Source organism: Aphelocoma coerulescens, chromosome 7 (assembly GCF_041296385.1).
Source record: "Aphelocoma coerulescens isolate FSJ_1873_10779 chromosome 7, UR_Acoe_1.0, whole genome shotgun sequence".
In the NCBI taxonomy this organism is placed as follows: domain Eukaryota; kingdom Metazoa; phylum Chordata; class Aves; order Passeriformes; family Corvidae; genus Aphelocoma; species Aphelocoma coerulescens.
Window position 1 is genome coordinate 30,651,936 of NC_091021.1, and position 20,699 is coordinate 30,672,634.

A 20,699-nucleotide genomic window follows, 5' to 3' on the forward strand; every position below is an offset into this window, starting at 1 on the left:
ACCCGCAGAGTATCTTAATGCACAACATAATTGTTGCCATCATTAAAAAGACTATTATTCATTGCAGATCAATGAACGAGCCAAAAAAGAAAACACATACTGGAAAGCATAAAGGATTCATACTACAAGTTCAGGAAAACAATTTATTATATGTCTGACCAGAAAACTGTCTGACCAGAAAACTGTGTTTTGAGGCCCTTCCCAAACCAAACATCCAGCAAAAGCAACTTGTCTGCTGAGCAGAGAGAAGCACACGCCTCAATCCTCTTTAAAATACCTCCCTGTGGTACGTGACCATCACAGGACAGGGCCGATTAGCAACATGCACTGTCAACTCAACCATCATATCTGGAACTCTTTCCCCCTCCCTAATCTCTACAAAGTCAGTGCCCTCACCTCTTGCTGTCTCCTGCTCCACACTCCAGAGACAGACTCCCTCAGGCAAAACCACCCTTATTCTAGAACACATATACCACTTCTCTTGACTAAACAAGAAATACTGCCTTATAAATAAATCATACTATTTGTCACGACACACATGGGAAATACTTACAGCTCTGACTCGCAGAAGGTGTGATATGACGGACTGCAGTTCATCGCTGTAGTGTTTTAGCTCAGTAAATCTCCTGGGAGCAGGAAACAGATAGTACATCATTAGCCATCATGAAAGCAAGCTTTCACAGCATGCACAATAGAGCCACAGCCCTGCGGCCAGCGAGACGGAGCCTGGGCTGTGTTGCAGTGGAATTAGCTGAAGACTCCTGAAGAAGTGACTGCTGAGTTTAATTTCCCCAAAGTGAACAAACATCCCAACACTTGCATGTCTGCTGGTTTTCTAAATGCAATGTTGAAGGCTCAGATCAAGTTAAGAGATAAAATTTTATGAAATAAAAGTAGTTAGCTGAAGTTATTACATCACTAGTTTGTTGTTTGGGTTTTATAATGGGATTTATAAAAGCAAGGGTTAGTGAATATGAAAGCTTCAAATAAAAACAAAGCCAAAATCTGCTGAAGCATATTTCTTAATAAAAGCATGTTTGCATTTCTGACCTGACAAAGATACTTCACTGTCAAGTTGCCTCTATCCAGTTTTGGGCACAGCTTTTCAGGGATTCAAGGAAGCATTCACAATTCCAATTCCCCTAAGGCTAATCCCTGTACAGTAACATTACATGTGAAATCCTACTGAGACTTGTACCTGCACAGGAGCCATGTATGGCTGAAGGCCATCAAATCACTACACCTCAACAAGGTACCAGACAGGGAAGCCACTGCAAGTGACATGTGCACACTGCTGGCTTGTCACTTCTGGAGAAGAGGCATTTTATCAGCCAGTCCAGTTAGGTTTCAAAGGCAATTTAAACTGACACCTTTAGCTCTTGCTAATAACAAAGGTGAATCGTTTGCCACAGCTTTGCTACTGACAGGTAACCAATTAAACCACAGCAACAGCCTCTTGTGTGCACATAAATCCCCCCTACTACAAACAAGTCTAGCTCATGACCTACTTTGGTACACAAGAATGTATTTATTTCATCCAGATGTGAAGCCAGAAACAGCTTTACCTAAATGACTAAACAACGACCTGAAAATAAACACAGAAGAATGCAACTAGAATTAAGGAACTGGAGACTGAGATTAGTGTTTCAGGTTGATGTTCAAGAACAAAAAAAATTTCATCCCTCCTCCCACCACAGGCACACAGTCAGGCTTTGTATTTCAGAATAGCTTGTACCCAAGAGGTCTTACTGAAATGAGTCGGGTCACTTGTTTTGGGTGACCAAGTATGAAATTCCAGGGTTTTTCATTTAACACTTCTTCCTCCCCTGCCAGGAAGTCTTCCCCTAAAATATTCCCATCCTTACATTCAAGAAGTAGAAGCTTTGTTATGACTTCTAATATTTTTGATTTCCAAGAAGCATTTTTTATAGTATTATGACACACACACAGGGTTAAAGTACATAAAAAGATTTAAAAGTTAGCAGAGAAACTGTATGGGGAAAAAGAAATGTAGTTGCTGATCTGCATAGTGGGATTTAGAGAGCAATCTTTTCAGTTTACACTTCATAAAATATGCACCAGGGCTGCATGTCAGACAGCTGCAGACACATACAGTGAAGATATTTGAAATGATTGAAGTAAAAACAAAAGATTAAAAAGTATGCCTCCAGCTCAGGAAGACTCCCCTTTCCACTCTAGAAATTTAAAATGGGAACTTTTATTTATCCTGTTTTGCCACATGAAATCTTTTAGGAATGCTGTACTCCCTGAAGGCAAGAGTCAGGAACCTAGGAGGACTTTCAGTATCCTGGCCTCCAGCTGCAATACATCTTCTCCCAGACCAATTCCTCCTCAATTAAAAAAATAATTTTTAAAAATTACTACTTCAGAATCAAGCTCTCTTCTATTTTGTCTCATAAAAGCATAAACCAAAGTGCTGCTATTTTTTTCCCAGTCTTCTGTAAAAGTTGATAAATTTACAAATATAAATTTCAGGAAAAACTGTTTCTAAGAGACCGGTGGTGTTGCAGATCAAAAGTTTAATTCTCAAGTATTTGCTTAAATCCTACTCATTGCTCATGCAAAATAAAGTTACATAATTATAAAGTAATTTCCAAACAGAGCTCAGTGACACACACAAAGGGATGCTTACTTTCCAGTGTATCCTAAGAGTAGAAATGTAAAACAAGACACACTTTCAGCACTCAGTAATTGAGGCTTTTTTAACTAGCATTTTTCACTTGGTTTTACTGGTTCTGCAACATTACAAACAGTCTAGATACTTAACTGAGCTATTAAATAGAACTTGAGACACAAATGAAGGACTGCTTGGGTCACATTGGTGTAGGAACACCAGAAGGTCTCTCAAAAATATCTATTATGATACAGGCAAAGAAAAAAATTTCCTTTACAGTAGACAACATTTCAAAGTAAGTTGTTTATTCTGTGCATTTTACACAGCAGTACTCCTCCCTGCATCAGGGGGTGGCAGTGCCATTCTCCTGTTTTGTGAAGGGAGATGCTACGAGAACAGAACTCTTCACTAAAAAACAAGCCACTTGTCTGAATAACCAGACAAAAAAGCCCCAGAGAGCCACTTTAAAAAAAAAAAAACTGCCTTAGGAAAGAATTTAGTATTCTCTAAAGAAATCTTTCACCAAAAACCAAAAGCTATGGTTTTGATTAAAGCCCAGAGAGAGAAAGAAAGGATGAGTGCCATGAGGCCAAATCAGAGAGGTCTGCAGTAGATAAAAATTTACCTCTGAGTACCAGAATACCGTATTTTTATCACCATTTAATTCCACCATTGAAACTATAAATTGCTTCCCACAGGAGAAGGTTTAGTTTCCAGTCTACATTTGACCTCAAAGAACAGCCTTGTTCCAGCTGCATGAAGCTCCTCACATTGCCAAGCTGAAGGATGCAGCTCCATGGCACCGCAAGGCAATCCCAGCTGGGAGCTGCAGCTCTGCCTTGCCTGTACCTCTGCTGGCCCAGGAACCTGAAAGCCTACACTCCACACAGCAGTCACACCTTTTGTTTCAGCAAGGTGAGCTTGCTGAACCACTTCACCAGCCAGCCACACAAAAGCACCAAAGGTAAAGCAGAGAGGCCAGGCATCACATTCCAGGCAGCTCAAGCGCAAGTGTGCTGGGCAGAGCAAGGCACTGTCCCTCCAGCTAGAGCTACACATGCTACAGTGAAAGGCAAACAAACAACTTCTGCTCATCAGTTATTTATTAAACAATTTGTATCCCCAAGTTCAATTTGGAAGTTATGTAGCCGGCAGAATACAACAGAAAACATGTGCCATCTCTCAAGTGGCTCTACCAAGGCACACACACCCGAGGACTGTTTTTGTTACAAGCCCTTTGCTCATGTTTTCCTTGTATTAACTCTTTTCCTGCTTTTTAACAAGCTACTTCTCACAACAGCTTTGCTTTCTGAAACATTGTTACCTCAAAAGATAACAAGGATGCTCCTTAAACAGTCTTGCCCACCTGTGCCTACAGTCAGACTTCTGGCAGTTTCCCTGCTGTGAGAGCAGGAAAAGATAACTCCTACTGGCCACAGAGGAAGATGACTGAGGATGAAGCAGTCAAACAAGGGACCATTTTCACCTGCAGATACAGAGAATTGCTGTCTTCCAATCTCATTCTTGAATGTTAGCCTTTATATTAAACCCTGGCTAAAAGCTTCCTGGCCACCACAGAAGGCCCTAAAAACAAGCACGATAAAAAAGGAGAGACTGGACCAATTCACAGGTTAAGTCTTTGAAGAGGTTCAGCAAGGTATGTACCCTCTAACACCGTTAATACAATACCCACAGATTCTATGGAAGTACAAAGGGAACAGACAACAGAAAGCAGTCAGGCACAGGGGCTCCCCCTAAGGAGCATCCCCCAGGGCCACTGCTGGAGAGCAGGTGCACCCAGAAAGGCACTTTGCACAGGTCTCCACGGCCTGTGGATGGCAAACAGCAACACCTCTTGGCCCCATCGCTGCACACTGATGCTTCTAACTACTGCACAAGTAGAAACTCCCATTTTACCCTTCCCACATCACCAAGGGTGTGATGAACCTCCCACTATACACACTTACAATTCTGAGCAGTTTTTCCATCCAGTAGACTGCTCTAGTGCCTGTCCCAGAGCTCTGTAAACCACAACAGAGCTGAACTGACCTCTGGACTTCCAATAGCATCTGTGAAAATTGGCAGCTTGGAGAGAACTATGAACTGCAACACCAGGGTGCATGCATCCAGAACTGTACACTAGCAGACTTTTGGAAAGACCTACTATCAATCTGTATTCTGTTCATGCTTGAAAAGATTTCTTGAAAACAAATATTAAGACGTTCTTTTCTGAGTCTGGTTTTGGGGGGGTTTTGTCCCTTTGTGTTAGTCTAGCTAAAATGGAATACTTGTTTTACATAAAGTGATGGAATTTTTCTGAATGTTTCCTGCTTTTAGGATTTATCAAATCTTTTCACACTACCTCTTTACTGAGCTTCTGTTAAGATTTGAAGTGCAGAAAGATAATTTTTCTTTTCTGAATTTATACTAAAGAGATAGAATATTCTGTCACCTGAAGTAATAGCTGTAACTGAAAAAGGGAAAGGGAGGGAAGAAGGATGTGGAATCTTACTTGTCTGGGTTTTTCACTCTGAATGTTGCATTAAGAGCTTTTAATCTGGAATCTGCCTGAAAAAGGGGAAAAAAAGCTTTGTTAATTTAATGCAATTAAATTTCAGTGACAAAAAAATCTCAGCCTTCTGGCAGCACCATTAGAAAAAAGTCCTGCCTTCATGGCGTATTTAAATCTTCAAACATTGAACAAGTTGACACCAGCTGCCCTGAATGTCAGATATTTTTATTAAAAAGTCAAAAAACTAAGCTATTTTTGTGAATATGATGTAAACAGTAACCACTAAAATAAAGCTGGTACAATCCACGTCCCACAAAAATAGCCCCTTCTTAAAATGCTGCACAAATCATGGAGTTAAGATGCACATCCCCACATTCTTTTTAGATGAAGCAATTAGGTAACTTAAGACCATATGGACAAGCTATTTTATACTTTTCAAACCAAATAAAACCAGTGGTAGAGTGACCTCTATATGCTCTTTATTACCAGGAACAGTTCCCCAGTGAAATCAAAATCTTATATACGGTGTTCTCTTATTTTATGACTTGCTTTACAGAAAATATGTAATTTGTATATCAGAATAGAGCCCTTTTTAATGCAATGTTCTTCTCTATAGTAGAGCGTATATAAATCTCTACAGAATAAAGTTCAATACCTAATTAAAAAGCTAATTGACTGCTTTAGTTTTTGAGATGTTGGTTTACCAATTACTGCAACAGTAGTATTGAACATTTCTAAGGAGATGGAGGGGTTTTTTTTCCAGTTTATTGAATATTAAACTGTGCAACGGGTATTTACTCCTAATAAGACACCAACATATGAGAGAGTCCAGCCTCATCCACAGAGGTCCACATCACTACAACATTTCTATAATGCATTTTACACACAGCTCGCTCAGGGCTCATCTATACTAAAGAAAAACTCCAATTGTGGGTAAATGGCTGGAGTTTACTTCTGATCAAAACATCCTTCTCTTCAGTAAAAGGAAAATAAATCAGCACACCTTGCAAGGCATAGAGATTTCCTAAAGTGTACCCCTTTAGCTAACAGGTTGGGTCACAGCTGCAAGCAGTAAGTTACTTCAGCAGTAGTTGTTAGTCCTGGTGTAAGACAAAAGAATATTTTGTGCCCTGTTACAGAAAACTCAGAGCTTGAAGAGCTATTTTGAACTTGTCAGTGAAGAGAACACAGCGTTTTCCCAAAACAAGGAGAGAGTCCTTCCTTTGGGGCCCTTGCAACAGCCTCTACAGATAAGACAGGCACAGTCTGAGACTTTTTCACCTCCCACTGCATTTGGGCTGAGTAGAAGATGCTCCAAACAGCCTGGAGAAAAGGAGGCTCCAGGGGAGACCTTACTGGTCTCCACAATTACCTGAGAAGAGGTTGTAGTGAGGTGGAGGTTGGTCTCTTCTCCCACATAACAAGCAATAGGACAAAGTTGCATCAGGGGAAGTTCAGATTGGATGCTAGGAAAAAATCTCTTTACCGAAAGGATTATCAGGCTGCCCACAGAAGTGATGGAGTCACCATCCCTGGATGTGTTTAACAGATATGCTGATGTGGCACTCTGGGCCATGGTTTAGTGGTGGACTGGTAGCAGAGTCAGGTTAACTTTAGCTGTTCTTCCAATGACCAAACCACCAAAACAAAACATAACATAACCCACAAACCTCCACACTAAGGCTGACTAATATTAGGAGAAAGCAGGTTCATTGCCACCACTGCATGTGACACTTCTCTAAGAATATCTTGCAAAGAGAAGACAAGGCAGCATGGGGAAGCATGTCCCAGATAGCACAAGAAACACAAAACACTGCAGGAGCTCTAAGTCCCAACCTTTACGCTTATTCAGAGCACTTCTGAGGCTTGTACAGTCTTGAATCTCCACTGCTATACCCCAACAAGTCAATACACAAGCCAGTTACATTTTGGGTTGTTCACAAACACCTGCAGTACTCCTCACACATTCTCACAGTAACAAACATCATCTAGATCCACTGACATTATCAGAGTCCTTCCCTCTAAGCAGCTATTTCACAAAACACTGTATTTATGTTGAAACAGCAGGCACCAAAGCCATTTGAGCCTGTTGGGGCAGCGTGCACATCCAACAGCTTTACACTTGGAAAGGACCACTTCCTACCCTACAGTTACAGGACAACTTTTCGTCTTTTGTCACAGGCACACGCAGTGCTCTGAAGAAAGAGTTCAGTAAGTTCACACAAGCACTGTCAGGCAGGAAGCATGAGCCTGACAATGCTCAACCATGTCATTAGAGCTATTTCCTTCTTGCCAACTGTGGCACAGTAACTCTCACACACCACTTCTGAGCATTTACACCAGAGTTAGGCTTCTAGAGAAACATCTGTCCAGTCTTAAAACTGATTTAAGAGTAATACGCACAAGCATTTTAGAGAAGAACCACCTATCAAATGAGGTACAGCTGAGGAGTTTTCAGACAGTTAATGCATGCTATGATCCCATAATCATTTATGTAAACTAAAGAGAGATGGGAATTTTCTCTTTCCTACAGGAAGGGTTAAAATCCCAAGTGACAAATCCCTTAAATATAAAATTAAGTGCTGGGGTTGGGAGGGAGGAAAGGCATGATTTAATGATACAGCTGGCAGAATAAACAAAGTCTCCAATATCAACATTCAGCTACAGCATGCTACACTGCATTAATTCCTAATTTAAAGTTTAGTTAGAGGGTTCAAACCCTCTCAGACAAAAGACACATCCTGCTTAAATGCAGCAGAGGCAGCAGAAACATAAACAAATGGTCTGATTCTAGTCTAAAACATGCACTGAATAGAAGTTTTCCTTCCAGTGTAGTGCTAAGTATTGAGGGTTTATATTTCAGATGTAGAATAAAAGGAAGATTCTTTTTACCAGTCTTTTGAAAAAGTTATTTTTCTTTCCTAAGGAAACTGGAACTGTAAAAGGGAAAACATACACAATCAAATCTAGAGGGAAAACAAGACTTGCTCATCTCTCATTTAATCTACAATGTGGTTGCAGGGAGGCAAATATTCTCAGCACTCTGCTATGAGTTTTCTTCCATAAACACACTACTGTGTGCTCTCCTGAAAACACCCTGCCAGTACAAACTTTCTGAACTCCTATGAGTGCATGCAGCTTCAGAGCTTTACGTTGTTTGCACTATGAATACTAGGAGTATGCAAACCCAGCTGTGATGGAAGAGAATTATTGTCAACTTAAGTTATCAACAGTAAGTGTCAGTATCAAAGCCCCTTGGACACTGAGGATAAGAGCACCAGGGATTTTCTTTAGCTCTCAGTATTTAGAATAATTCTTCATAATCCACTAGTTTTCAGTTGTGATTTCATGAGAGCAGATCACATTACAATGAAACAAAAAGCTCAGTATTTGTCCCCATACAGTAATTCTTCCAGACACAGCCCAGCAATCTATCAGCTTCTCAGATTCTTGACCTGTACAGACACACGACCTTTGATCATTTATTCCTGCAAGTCTTCCACCAGTTTACCCAGCCATGAACTCGCTGATGTCAATGGGGATAGGATTACTCCAAGACACATTCTGTTAAACAGTTAAGGGGCACCAAATCCATCTGTCTTAGTCCCTTTCACCAACTGCTCCTTGCAAAGAAGTCCTACAATTCAGACCTCTTTGCTTACCCTTTTTTGACACCTTGCACCTCCTTACCAGACTAAATCTGACACCCACCTTTAAAAATGCTAAACTAAACTGAAAACACAAAAACCCACTGGTATGGCCTCAAGTTCATTACTTTTAAAGCTTATAAGGATCATACTTCTACATTACCAGCAGAATTACATAGGCACGTAACAAGCCTGCTAGAGAACTTAACTGCAATCCTACCTATCACATGCCAAGAACATGGTTTTTGTAATAACAAGTAATCATAAAGAAATGCCTTTAACCCATTCTTACAGCAAACATCCTTTCATAAATAGCCTAAAACATGTTTGCTGGAGTATGTCTGTGTCACAGCAAGCATGAGACAAACAATTACAGTAATTACCTTCAACTGAAATCCAGTCTCATTCACCATTTCTTTCCATCCACCTTCCTAAAAATACAGGAGAAGAATGTTCAGTTAGAGTGATTTAAGAGTGCTGCAGCTTTTGCAAGCCCCGAAAGCCTGTATCAAAGGAGCTTCTCCAGTATGCCTGGCTTCTGCCTCAGTTACCCTCCCTATGTCTTTTCAAGAATATGGGTTAAAAATAACCAATCATTATGTTGTGCTTGCATACTAATCTCCCCCCAAAAACTCTTCTCTTCCGTACTTAATTACCTCAATCTATTGGCCAGGGGCAGAAGCCACACAGCTTTGTCTAAAGAAGTAGCTTAGGTCTTTAGAGAGAAGAGTAGCTATCACCTGCTGCCTATGAGATTACCAGCACCTCCAAGGGCCTGTGTGGCTCAAGGCAGAGAGCAGACAACACACAGGTGACAACAGTTTGCAGTGCACATGCCATCACCCAGCTCAGGTGTACTGGCTGATTTTCCACTGTTTTCAGATCCCATACATTGGTTCACCTACATACTGTGCCATGGCAAACACAGCTGCTCAGTCCAGTATTTGGGAATCTCTCATCAAAGCACAGAAAAAAGAACCATCCAATATCTCCTAAAGTTGAAAGCTGCAGAATGAAATGCTTCAGCTGACAACCGGACCACAATTTTCATGACAACATATTGTACTGGCTTTGGACCACAACACATGAATGGATCATGATCCAAACCACAAGGCTAAAGAAACCATGGATATCCAAAGAGTGAATTGGAAGCCAGTGCTGTCTCTGCAGTCAGCAGTATAGCACACTAACTAGTTCAGCTTTATTCCTATAGAAGCTTTACCAACCAACATGCATTAGGTTCCCAACAGGCTGTTCCAAAGAGGTGGAAATTCTCTCTTAGGAGCCTTACAACTTGACTGGAAAAAAGTCATAAGGTACATTAGAAGGGCAACTGTACAACTGCAGTGTGCTGTTAAGAAGCTTTTAGCTGGACAAGCCTTTTCCACCTCAAGTTTATTCACATTGTCTACCCTTCCTCCTGACATAAGACAAGCTATGGGTCAATAGAAAGGAAGAAGATCAAAAGGACATTATCTTAAATAAATAATCACTAAATAATGTATTTAGAAATAACTTCACTATACCTGCGTTAAAAATGCATAGAAGATTTTGTCTTGGCAAAGGACAGGATGCGAAGCCACACGTAACAAGAAGTTTTCCAAACCAATTCTTCTTCTTTCCACAAAATCTGGATCCATATTATCTGCTGATAGCTTATGCCAAACAAAGTCAGCCTAGTTAAACAGAAGAGTGTCAAGAGTAAATTAAAAAACAAACAAAACAAAGCAAGCCACAGTTCCGGTTTTCTTACCCTTTTTTCTGGCAAAGGTGGAACAACAATATGTGGGTAGGTAACTGACAAATAATTCCTCAGCAACTCAAATTCACTGTAACGTCGCCACAGGGAGTCCACAGGGGCACATTGTCCCTCGCTCTGGGACTCAACAGCTCTGAAAGATAAAGCAGCAGATTTGAACATTAGTGAGCTATCATGTACTCCCTCAAACCATCAGTGCAATTATAGCAAAGGCCCCAGGAATAGTAGTGATTACTGCATGACTTGACCATAACCTAAAGCAACCTTAATTAATTTCATGTCTACATACTTAATTTAAAAATATTTATAGTTTCTGCCTGATAGCACTCAAATTTCCTAGGAACACAGGAAAAGTCAACGCACTTACACATCAAAAACAAACAGGTGGGTCACAATCAAGTAAAGAGTCATACACGTGACTTAGTCTGCACCATTATAGAAACAGCCCAATTTCTCTTGGAACAGTGTTAGGTTCAAAGTCAGTAAAATTTCATGAGTACCTGAAGGATACAGAGTATTGTAAGAAGAAATTTACTATTCAGTGGGAAAGTCTTCACTTCAAAGGACAAAAACTGTCTTGCATACAACAGTTGATACAGTTACAAATATAACTTTAAAAATATTAAGATACTTTAAAGGATATTTTTAGAAAAAGAGCAAATTTCAAAGCACTTCTAATTTTCTTTTCTTGTTCAAAGTGACATATTTAAGGACAAAAAATGTAACAAACTAGCCAGAGCAAATGGGTACAAAATTGATGCATCTCAAAAATTCGTTGAAGACTTAAAACCAACATCACCTATCAAGGTAATAAAGGATTTTATGTTACTATAAAAGGAGAAATCACTGAATATTGTAGAATTGGAAAGTAATACAAAAACTTGACGAGAAAAATAATTTTTCATACAAGACATTCAAAGCAACAGAAATACTTTGCAATATCATAAAATAAGCACTGGGTAGTAACACTTCGTGGCAGTTTGCATTTGCCAGAACAATTACAGAGAGAGAATTCACACAAGGCACTTAACAGAAAACAGTGATGTCTATATTTACTTTAGTTCTTCATTGAAGTGACTAATTAGCATACAAAGCACTGGTATAAACCTACATGGAACAGTATTGACTGCTGAGTTTGGAAGGGACCTCTGCATATCTGTGATCCAACTCCCTTGCTCAAAGCAGGCTGTTCTGAGCCACATCCAGCTGGGTTTTGAGTATCTCCAAGGACAGAGGCTCTACCACCACACTGAGCAACCAATTCCCTTGTTTGACAAACCTCACAATAAAGAGGGTTTCTTACTTTTAAATGGAATTTCCCAAGTTTGAATTTGTAGCCACTGCCTTTTGCCCTCTCTCTGCATGACAGAAGGAGTCTGACCACCTTCTTTACCTCTCCACCAGATATTGATCCACAACTGCTAAAATCAGCTGTCTCTTGCACAGGCTGAACAAGCCCACCTCTCTAAGACTTTCCAATCAGAGGTCAGACAATCCAAGTCCATCATCATCCTCATGGCCCTTCACTGGACTTGCTTCACTAAGTCCACATGCCTCTGGTGCTGGAGAACTCAGAGGTAGGCACAATAAGTTATGAACTACAATTAAGTTACTCATGTGGTACTTAGTAGAATAGAGTGCTACATTCTTTTTTCCAGCAGAAGTCAGGCTTTACAGTTCTTGAATTCATAAGAACTTTCTGAAGTTTTAAAACATCTAAGTAGTACACAAATTATTGATAATTTTAAGCTATTCTTAACCTACAAGGTCGGATTTCTAATGATCTAACTGAAAAACAAACAATCCCACTCCAAAGCGGCCCCAATTATTTGATACATTTAAACAAAATATGAGATGCCTCTATTTGTGAACTCTCATTAGAGAGGAACAGTCTTGCTATATACTTTGGTTTAGTTACATCTTAAGGTGGAAATAATATCACACAGAAGAATGCAAAAGATACTTTTTTAACTTAGTAAGCTGGAACAATTTTTATGTATCTACCCGTGCCTTGGAGAAAGAACATTTATTCCAGGTGACTGAATTTTTAGGGAAAAAGAAACTTCACAACTAAGAAGAAAACAGGATAAATTCATAGCATTCAACACAAACTGCTAGAGATTAAAACTATTTGAGAGCGACTCCGAAAAAGGCGAGACACTGCTGACAGCCACTATTCACACTGCCAGCATCCTGCAGAATTCTTCCCTATTAGAGTATTTTAATTCAATGAAGCTGCACCTGCAAATACTGAGTTCTGAACAGGGTAAGCTCAGCCTAGCCTGCAATGACAGGCTGTGAAGCATTCCTCCCCACACTAACTGCTGCACCATTTAAATATTTCAAGAACACTTCGTCTCAAAGCAGGTATCTAGTGATTGAACTATTGATGAGTAGAGGTAAATTTGAATAGATAAGGAATTGAGCTACTATGCCTCAAAAGATGAATTGTTTAGTCGAAAGCTGAAGGCACAAACATTGCATTCCTAGAGGAGAAACTCCCAGCAGGTTTGGTAAACAATCTGGCCATTCAAGACACATAAAAGTACTTCAGAATTACAGATTCTTTTTATCTTCAGCTTCATCAGCCTACCAACCAGCTGTGCTGATTTACACCATGGGATTCAAGAGCACTACTTTCACATGGGTTATCATCACCCCTTAAGCAAGACTGCTACCATCCATACATGATAGTATTATGGGGACCCTGCCTGAGAACAGGCTGCACAAGCAAACATAAATAAGAAGACAAGAAAAACACAGGTCAGGACTGTCCTGAGAACCCAGCCACATCCCAGGAGGACCCATCTGTGCTGCAGATACAGATGGTGCTGTGCCAGCCTTCTGACAGGAGAATGGTCCACTCTAAATTATGCTTTTAATGCTCTGTAATTGTTTTGCAGAGTTAATTAGAAAGTAGGAGCAGCAAAGACCATGTTGAGCCTTAACTGCAAAAAAAAAGAAGCCATTTCTAAACATGCCTGCTTATCAGCTTTCTATTTGTTACAATTAATAAGAACCCATCAGTTATTTTAAAAAAACCTATAGTAGTAACATCTCAGTCTACACACATTAAGCAGAAAACTAAATATTAACCAAAAATTTTAAAAGGTCACTTGGGAGCATAGCACTTCAGCAAGAAAGGACCACAGCTTTATAGAGAAGCCTAGTCCTACATCAGCACAAACCACTACCTTGTTACTGGAAATTTTATGCCCACACAGGGCCTCAAGAACTCCAGGAGGAAGGAAGCAGACTGCCAGACCAGTTCATACCATTCTGCATCTTTCCTGCCTACACTGAAGACACTAAGGAAGTTTACTACATCTAAAGCCTACTGTCAATTTATTCTGACAAAGCAGATCTGTGGACAACAGCTAGGCTTTCCTCAGTCTAAGTTAATCATGCTTTACAACCCTTGTGAGGGACACAAAACCTCACACTATACCCTGAAGAAAAAGATTAAATTACTACCAGAGGATCTTGAAGGTCAAACCTGCCTGTGTAGTTTATTCTTTCTTAACTAGACAGCATCTGATACAACTCCTCGCTGTAGTCTGTGTTAAGCAGCCTGACATTATTCTCATCTCAGATCATACTTGTTTCCTTTATTCTAACATGCATTTATTCTCACTGTCTCAGAAGTGCAAACACTGCCTTTTACAGCTTTTACCTTCATCAGAAGAGCACCTATGTAGCACCTAACAAAGAAGCCATGCTTCTTTAATTAATTGGCTTGAATACATTTAAGACACTTTGAAATTATTAATATCAGTTTCAGATTCCCCCTACACCCAGGCTCCCAGTAAAGCTCCCAGATTGTGCTTTCTAGAGCACACAATGCTGCAGAGTTGGGTAAAGGAGAGGAGCAGCAAAGTTCTTTGCAAAGCTGTGGTGGGAAAGCATTGCACAGCCCTCAGTTAGGAGCCTGTGTCAGCACCATTACCTTTTAAACAAGGTAATAAGAGTTTGAAACTGCACGGGTGGATTTGGGACAGGCAACCAAGATGAGAGAAATCTTTTTTTTTAATCACACCAAAAATGTCTCCACCTGGTTACATATGAGGTCATAAAATACCACCAATTACAAGAGCATTTCTCCCCAGGAACACCATTTCAGAACGGAAGTAGAAATCCACAAAGGCACTCATTACACTTAATACCTTCACTACCATCTAATTTTTTAGACCACATTATGAACTCCCCCATTAAATGCAAGTATTGCAGACCAGTTTTAATTAAGATTATAATCACTTGTTGACATTCAGTCAAACTTCTCAATTTGTTTTGGTTCTAAAAACACAATATAATACTTGTACAGTCTTCAGGCAGGAAAACCATATGTTTCCCCTTTAAGTACACTTTTAACAATGCAAGTTATTCATTGAATGAACCAACCTGCCTGAAAAAATTAAAAAGACAAAATTGAAACCTTCAGCTTTTACATTTATAACTGATGTTATCATAACCAATTCAAAGATTACATTACTCCATGTCTCATTTATCTGCCTTAATTCAAAGTGTCAGTGTGAAAACTTTAGTCCATCTAATTAACCTCTTCTCACTTCCCATTTAAGACTAATTATCTTAAATGAGCCATTAAACAATTCTGAAAGCAATAAAAAGACGAATGGCTGCAGAGTACTAAATCAGACAAGAAGGAAATACACAGGTTTATTTCCTTGTAAAAGCAATCACCTCCTCAATGGCAGAGGCAGTAACTTTGCTTTCAGCCTTTGACCTTCCAGTGTACGAGAAGTGACACTTCCTAGAGTGGGCAAGGTTCACTCCCTGTGCAGAGGAGCACCATTTTAGAGGGATGGGCAACTTTTTCCACCAGCTATTTAGAAATAGTCTCTGTATTCAGGCCTCTCAGACAGCTGATGTCTAATAATTGCTCTTCACCTGGCAAGCTGTATGACAAGGAGGCACTTCTCTTGCTAGAAGATTTTTCATAGCCAGGTGATTCTCTGGTTTTTTTACACTGTCACACAGTTTACTGTCTTTAACTAAAACATACATTTATTAGGCAGATGAATGATTCACAGTATCAATCAAGTAAAAACCAACAGAAAACTAAGTTCTCAGATCCTCTGTCTTCTTTCACCTCCCAACTGTCCCCTGTTTAAAGTTCATGCTGAATTTAGACTTTTTCCCCTCATACCTCCTTTGGAGTACTTTGGACAAATCTTCCTGACTCCCATTGGCCAAAATCTGCCCTTTGCTGTTTTATCAGAACACAACATACCTCTGTGGGTATTCATCCTCTGCCTCTTCCAAGAAAACCCATGCCTGGGCTTTTCACCTAATCCAGTGTGAAACAGGAAATGTTGAGAAGGGGACTAAACAAAAGCAACAAAGGAAAAACTCCTGAAATCCCACAATGCAGCACTGCTATCACTGAACTGTGGCCTGGCCAGCTACTAATTTCCAAGTTCATTTCTCGCACTTTCTTTAGAAGTTCTCACACTTTGGATGGGCAATCCAAGGTCTTAGCAGAGAAGCAGGGATCACTCGTGTAACAATTTAACTATTGGAAAACTTTCCAAATACTGAAAACCGAAATAAGACTAGTAACTTCCCAGCCATACTGGGGAAGTAAAAAGGAAATAAACTGAGCCCCCTTGTCAAATTACTGCAAGAGGAAGTGAAGACTAGCAGGGCTGGAAACTAGGGATCCTGCTATTAAGTGGTCAGATACCAGGCTGCACAAACTTATGCTACTTTTTCCTAAAGCCACATTTAAAATAGAACAAAAAAATACACTCTAGTCATCATATTGTTTGATCAGAAAGAACAGCAGAGAGATGAAAGGAAAGTGAACTAAATGAAGTGTCCTACTACTACAGAGGAAATTGTTTACTTTAAAGGAGACCAGGAAAAAAAAGGCATTCCCTGTATGTTCTATAATTAAAAGTGCAATACTACAGAGCACTGTAGAGTCTGATTGACTTTCAGCTCTGTCATGAAAAATACAAGGTACAAGGCCAGGAGTCAGATTCAGGGGTTTATTCTACCTGAGTTCTTGTAGTTTCATGCAGACTGATATAAAACAAAGCTGCCTAAAATTCTAAGAAGTCTGGGTTTAAGTGACATCCTGAATATTTGCTACTTCCCTTATAGAAAGCAAGTGATATGCTGAGCACATCTCATGAAGGAATATTTAGCTACACATCCTAAGAATTTGTACTTGCCTTAATGCCATTTCCCACAAATAGGTAGAAGTGAACTCTGTTCTCACAGGGGGAATATAAAAATTGATTTATTTTTAAATAACTGTATCATTTAACAGAAGCTGTGAAACAAACCGACGTCACGACGGGTTGAATGGAAATAGCTCACCACAAAAATTGAATTAGCTAATGCAGAAAGGTGTACACCAAGAAGACTCTTTCAGGAAGCACAACCTTTGGAATTTGCTGAGGCTCTGCAGTCTACAGCAGTGAAGTTTGCTTTGTCTCAGAGATATATATCTACATCAAGGTATAATATCACATTAAAAAAGAAATCAACAAAAGTCACACAAAAATGTGAGCATAGTAAAAAATTTTTTCATTTTAAAAAGTAACAACATCACTTGCATTTTGAAAACATTTTCACCAGCATCAGTGAAACTTAGGTGTTAAAGGTTTAAGCACTCAGCTCCTACTCTATAACAAATATACTATGGTCGTAATTGTATCCATCTTGTGTCTCTTACTCACCCAGATAGAATTCCTCAATTCAAACTGAAATTAAATCCTAGATAGCAATAATGGTGGAACCCCAGTTCACATAAACATAATGCAACTATTATTAAGAGGTCTTCCCTTTATATTACTATAAACAGTTTCATTCTTCAGCTACAAAATATCTTATTACCCACAGACAAATTACTGTGAAGCCCACCTACAGCTATAGGCTCAGCAGGAAGCACATTTAATAGCCACCAATTATATTTATGCAAGAAATTTTGCCTTCTCAGCAAAAGGAATAGAGAACCTATTTTATTAGAGATGTGACAAACCCACATTTTCAATAGCTCTGTGACAAACATGTAATTGGTCTTGGTATTTGCTGACTACAGAGTAAAATAAATCTTAATGAAAGAACACAACCTGGCCAGCAAAGTACAGTTTTGCCACTACGAAAGAACAACTGGGAAAGACCAGTGGGAGCAAATCTAAAGTAATGCAAGGATGACTGGAAAAGGAGATGCAGTCAGCATGTTCTGGGGCTGCATAAATCTGCCCCCAGAGTACACTTCATATCACAGTTAGGCCCCACTGATTCCAATTTTCTTCTCTTTTCCTTCAGAAATATCATTACAATAAAAGTAACACTACTTACATGAGAAGGTGTGATCTTTAATATCAATACGCTGTAAAAGTATTTTTAAGCATCTGCGCAACTGTCAAAGAGTTATAATATTTGAAAAGTACATGTCTATTTTGGATTTCATTCTTTAAGTTCAGCAGAAATATAATAAACTTATCCCAGCAGGCCTGCAGTCGGTGTGACTGGTGTGTCCATCAGTTAAACAAGAGAAGAAGCCTTTTAACTAGCAGATAGAGGCTTATGTGACAGTATTACAATTTGAACTCCTCAGAGCCTTTGCAAAATGCAACTGCTTCATTTCAGAAGGTTTTCTTTGTACAGCAGATCATTCCAAAGGCAAGGCCCAAAAGTTAAAACTAGTAATATAAAGAAGAGCAAAACAAAACTCCCAATAAATTCTAATTCTGAAATTCTTGTTTCAGCTGAGTAACATGATCCTGCTTAATAGGAGTTATCTGTGACTGCTTGGGAAGTAACGATAAGTTAGAAGAGATTTTAAAGCTTTGCTCACTACTCAATACTTGAAGTTTTATGTTTGTGGTACTGAGAATGTTTATCATACCAGTAGTGTTAATCTTGTTAACACAAGAAGACTGGGAGCAGTAAGTTCCCCAGTGAAAGTTCAAGCTAGTATGAAGAAAGGAAATAATTAACTCTAACCCTTAAACCATCTACAAGGAGTATGTGGTAATCAGATCAAGCAAAACACTTAAAATATAAACTGAGCAGTAAATTTTGACCACGTGACATAAGTCACAAGACTTCTCTTTCTTGTCATCTCAAGCAAGCCTAACTGTTACTTTAGACCTCTCTCAAACACAATCTCACAAATACATGTATAAATTTGTCCAGCTCATGTCCAAGAAATAACCAAGCAGTTGCTGACACCATATTAATGCAACAACTTTCAAACACACATTTTTCCACCTAGCCCCAAATGAAGAATTACAGTACACAGTTACACAACACCAGCGCTAGTACTGAACTGGAGATCAGCTGCCAAATTTTCACAGGAAAAGATCCTCCAGAGTGGGTTGATAACCACATAACAAAGCACAAAACAGCTAAATCCTCTCATCAACTGTACCTGATTATTTTTAGGGGTGGAAGGAGGGAAAATCTGTTTAGAGTGGCACATCCATGTACTCCTGAGAGTGAGCTCTCATCACCCACCTAGTCTCAATGAGGTAAGCAGTGTACGTTTCTTGTATGTTCATGGCATTCCTCCCAGTCCGTTTTTCAGCTTCTGAAACCGTGATTTCCATTTTCTTTGCCAAACAGTCTTCCATCTTTTTAGAAGAGGAAAATAAAGATTCATGTAACATTAACCACACAAGGCAAAGGCTACTAACCCTGCCTTCCCTTCTCCTACACCACATTCGTTCAAATAAGACAGGTCTCTGTGGGATAAAGGCCTTGACAGGGCTTTGCTTTATACCTATGTTCTGTATCACATTTGCAAGTGAAAACTGCAAACCTGCTTCAGGGGGGGAACAGAAAAGTCAACAAATTGACAGCTTCAGGTACCAAAAACCACCCCGAGCCGGGAGGACACAGAAAAAAGAAATATTTTTCTTTACAGGTAACAAAGTAACTGTTTTAAAACCCAAACAAACTAAGCCCAGTACTTTCTATCCAAACACTTCCCAACTACCAGCGAATTCCTCCTCAGGACACCCGGGACACATGTAGCCACCTCTCCCCTTTCACAGGAAACAGAATATATCCGGACCAAGATGTTTTTCTTTTAATCTCTCAGAGGAGGATCGTTGTCTTTTATACATTGGCCGCCAGAAATCAGTAAGGACCACACGCCCACCATGGAAAGGCAAAGCTGCACTGACCAGGGAGGGGGAGTCATTTGTGAAGTTAAAGGGGGAGGGGGAGACAAAAAGATATTTGATAATTATAAATAATAATCTGACACTAGGGACGAGGACAGAGGGTGCACAAAGCTCTCTGACAGCGGCCAGAACGGGGCTGCAAAGAGAATCCCGCAGCTCAGAGGGTCGTGCTGCACAGCTCTGCCCCGCGCTCCACCGAGCAGGGCTCGGCCCCAGGCAGCGGAGGAAGGGCTCGTCCCACCTGTAGCCCCTTCCCGCCGCAGCGGGCAGCGCTGGGAGAGCGCCCGTCCCGGCCCCCCCGAGCCCCGCCGCGCTCCCCGCCCGGCCCGGGCACCGCGCTCAGGAAAGCCCGGTGCTCGCCCGGCGGAGCAGGCCGTGAGCCCGGGGAGGGGGACGCCGCCCCTCCGCCACCGCCCCCCGCACCCTCACCGCGGCCAAGGGCTGCTCCGGGGGCGCGAGGGCGCCGTCGTCTTCCTCCTCTTCTTCTTCCTCCTCTTCCTCCTCCTCCTCCTCCACGGGGCGGCTGTCGCTCGGCTCAGGCTCGGTGCTCTCCATGGGGCTCGGGGGCTCGGCCGCGGCGCTCCGCGCAGGCGCTAAGCCGGGCTCCGGGCAAACCCATGGCCGGTCCTAGAGCCGGGCCGGGCCGGGGTGTGTCCGCGGGGCGCGGGGCTGCGGGCGGGGGCGAGGCGAGGCAGCCCCGGCCCTCGCCCTCGGCCCTCGGCACCCTCCGCCGCCGCCTGGCCTATGGAGAGGGTCGTTCCGGGGGTGCTGAGGGCGTCCTGCCCACCCTGTGCCCAAAAGAGGCTCGTTCATGCCCCTGTGCACGGACACCCCTCGCTGTGACAGTGCTCCGCTCGCCCACAGGCAGCCTTGAGCCTACTGTCCCTGTCTGGGACAAAGCTTCCCCCGGCCCCTCACCCGCACTCTTACAGCTGGAAATGTTTATTTTTAGGATTTGTTTGTGGTGTTGTTCCCCTCTTAGTTC

General features: G+C 41.0%; 1 protein-coding gene across 2 annotated transcripts in view; it reads right to left on the reverse strand.

The window, feature by feature from the left end:
* Positions 1 to 20,353, reverse strand: part of SNX4 (sorting nexin 4) — a 32,865-nt gene extending 12,512 nt beyond the window's left edge. The window contains exons 1-7 of one of the 2 annotated variants that reach the window (XM_069021144.1): positions 20,144 to 20,353; positions 19,044 to 19,159; positions 10,548 to 10,686; positions 10,321 to 10,449; positions 9,178 to 9,225; positions 5,148 to 5,203; positions 554 to 626 (exon numbers count right to left, since the gene is read on the reverse strand). In XM_069021144.1, the coding sequence (XP_068877245.1) occupies positions 554 to 626; positions 5,148 to 5,203; positions 9,178 to 9,225; positions 10,321 to 10,449; positions 10,548 to 10,686; positions 19,044 to 19,159; positions 20,144 to 20,269 (687 nt within the window). In that variant the 5' untranslated portion in view covers positions 20,270 to 20,353. Of the gene's footprint in view, positions 1 to 553; positions 627 to 5,147; positions 5,204 to 9,177; positions 9,226 to 10,320; positions 10,471 to 10,547; positions 10,687 to 19,043; positions 19,160 to 20,143 lie in introns of both variants that reach the window. The other variant, XM_069021143.1, reaches the window with a different exon arrangement.
* Between the last annotated feature and the right edge of the window lie 346 nt (positions 20,354 to 20,699).